Below are 1,880 nucleotides of genomic sequence, written 5' to 3'. Positions count from 1 at the left end.
CGCCTCACGCACCTGGGCACCGGCCGCAACCTGCACAGCCACCGCTTCACCTCGCCGCTCTCCGGGAACCAGGTACCGGCCGGGCATCACCAGCCCGCGTCCCCGGGCTCGGTGTGCTTCCCTGAGCGTGATGGGGCTCGCCCTGTCACTCGGCTCTTGACGGGTCCCTTCAGGCCCTGCTGGGTTGCTCCTGTCCCTGCCCATCCCGCCTGGGGTCCCCTCGTCCCCCATGTTACTGCCAGCCCCACTTTATTCCCCAGTCAGTCTCCTAGGTTCTCCCAGCCAGATCCCTCATATGTCTACTAGCATTTCCTAATTCTTGGCCCCAGATGTGTCCCCCGTGTCCCCACCGATATCACCTTGTTCCCCAGTTCACACTGGGTTCCTACCAGCACTGCCTTGTTCCCTGGTCCCAGCTGGGTCCCTGCCAGTCCCATCTTATTCCCAACTCCCTCCCAACTCCCCAGTGCCCTGCTGGTGCCTGAATCCCAACCAGAACCGCAATCACAACCAGATCCCTCTGCCCACCTCCCCCTTGCATTTTTTCATCCCGGCCCCAAACAAGCTGTTCTTCACCCCCAGGAGGTGAGTGCATTCGGGGAGGCTGGCGAGGGTGACTACCTGGACGACTGGACCGTGGTGTGCAGTGGCACCTACTGGGCACGGGAGGACGAGGTGCGCTTCCAGCACACCTCCACCGACGTCTTCCTCTCGGTGACGGGCGAGCAGTACGGGCGGCCCATCCACGGGCAGAAGGAGGTGCACGGCATGGCCGCCTCCAGCCAGAATAACTACTGGAAGGTGATGGAGGGCATCTTCATGCAGCCCAGCGAGGCGTTCCAAGTGGAGCAGTACCATGCCGAGTTGTGAGGGACGGACAGACTGATGCTGAGCTTCTGGGCGCTGCCCTGCTGTGTTTGGGACTGCTGAGGCCAGGGGATGGCTCCTGTCCCCACCCAGGGTTGACACACACCACTGACACAGGGCCCCAGCACAAAGCAGGTCCCAATGTCCTGAATTCAAAGTGGAGCAGATGCCATTGTCCCAAATCTGACACTAAACAGGCCCCAGCTGACCCAAAGCAGCTCCCAACATCGTAAAACCACTACAGAGCAGATCCCAGACCTGAGCCACAACAGAGACAAACATCCTAGATCGGCACAAAGCAGGTCCAAACATCCCAAATTAGCACAAAGCCAAGCCCAACATCCAGACTTGACCCAAAACATTCCCAAGCTCCCATCCTGTCCCTTTGCAGCCCATACTGTCCAAGGACCTTGCCCTTAAAGGACTGTTGTCCCTGGGAGCTGTACCCCTTGCTGTACCCCAAACTGTTCCTCATGCCCTGCAAGGACCTGGGGCCATAAAAGTGCTGAACTCTGCCCTGTGGCGTGGCTGTTTGTGTGGGGGATGCAGGGGACTTTTGGCACTGGGAGGCCAGACCTGGTGTCATCTGCGCTTGCCCTATCCCAGTGCCAGACCTGGTGTCACTCCACCTGCTCCTCACTCCATTTCAGTGCCGGACCTGCTGTGTCACCCCCGTCATTCCACTCCAGTGCCAGGCCCGGTGTCACTCCTCTCCCATCCTGGTGCCACCTCTGTCCCTGTTCTGGTGTCACTCCTCTCCCCATCCTAGTTACGCCCGGGTGTCATTTGTCTCCCCATCCCAGTGCTGTCCCGGTGTCTTTGCTGTCTCCATGCCGGTGTTGCCCGGTGTCACCCCTGTGCCGGTGCTGTCCTGATGTCCCTGCTGTCTCCATGCTGGTGCCGCCGCGGTCCATCCCTGTCCCCATCCCGGTGTCCCCGCTGTCCCTCCGTCCCCGTGTCCCCACTCTGCTGTCGCTCCGTCCTGATGCCGGTGCGGCCCTGGCGGGGCGCTG

The 1,880-nt window shown here is 61.1% G+C and overlaps 1 protein-coding gene across 1 annotated transcript in view; it reads left to right on the top strand.

The window, feature by feature from the left end:
* SDF2 (stromal cell derived factor 2) overlaps positions 1 to 1,382 on the top strand; it is a 2,320-nt gene extending 938 nt beyond the window's left edge. The window contains exons 2-3 of the mRNA XM_005425490.1: positions 6 to 72; positions 583 to 1,382. Of these exons, the coding sequence (XP_005425547.1) occupies positions 6 to 72; positions 583 to 870 (355 nt within the window). The 3' untranslated portion in view covers positions 871 to 1,382. The remainder of the gene's footprint in view (positions 1 to 5; positions 73 to 582) is intronic.
* Positions 1,383 to 1,880: the final 498 nt, after the last annotated feature.

This window comes from Geospiza fortis, unplaced genomic scaffold (genome assembly GCF_000277835.1).
Source record: "Geospiza fortis unplaced genomic scaffold, GeoFor_1.0 scaffold425, whole genome shotgun sequence".
Classification (NCBI taxonomy): domain Eukaryota; kingdom Metazoa; phylum Chordata; class Aves; order Passeriformes; family Thraupidae; genus Geospiza; species Geospiza fortis.
Note: the sequence above shows the minus strand (reverse complement) of the source record. Positions and strands in the feature narration are given on the sequence as shown.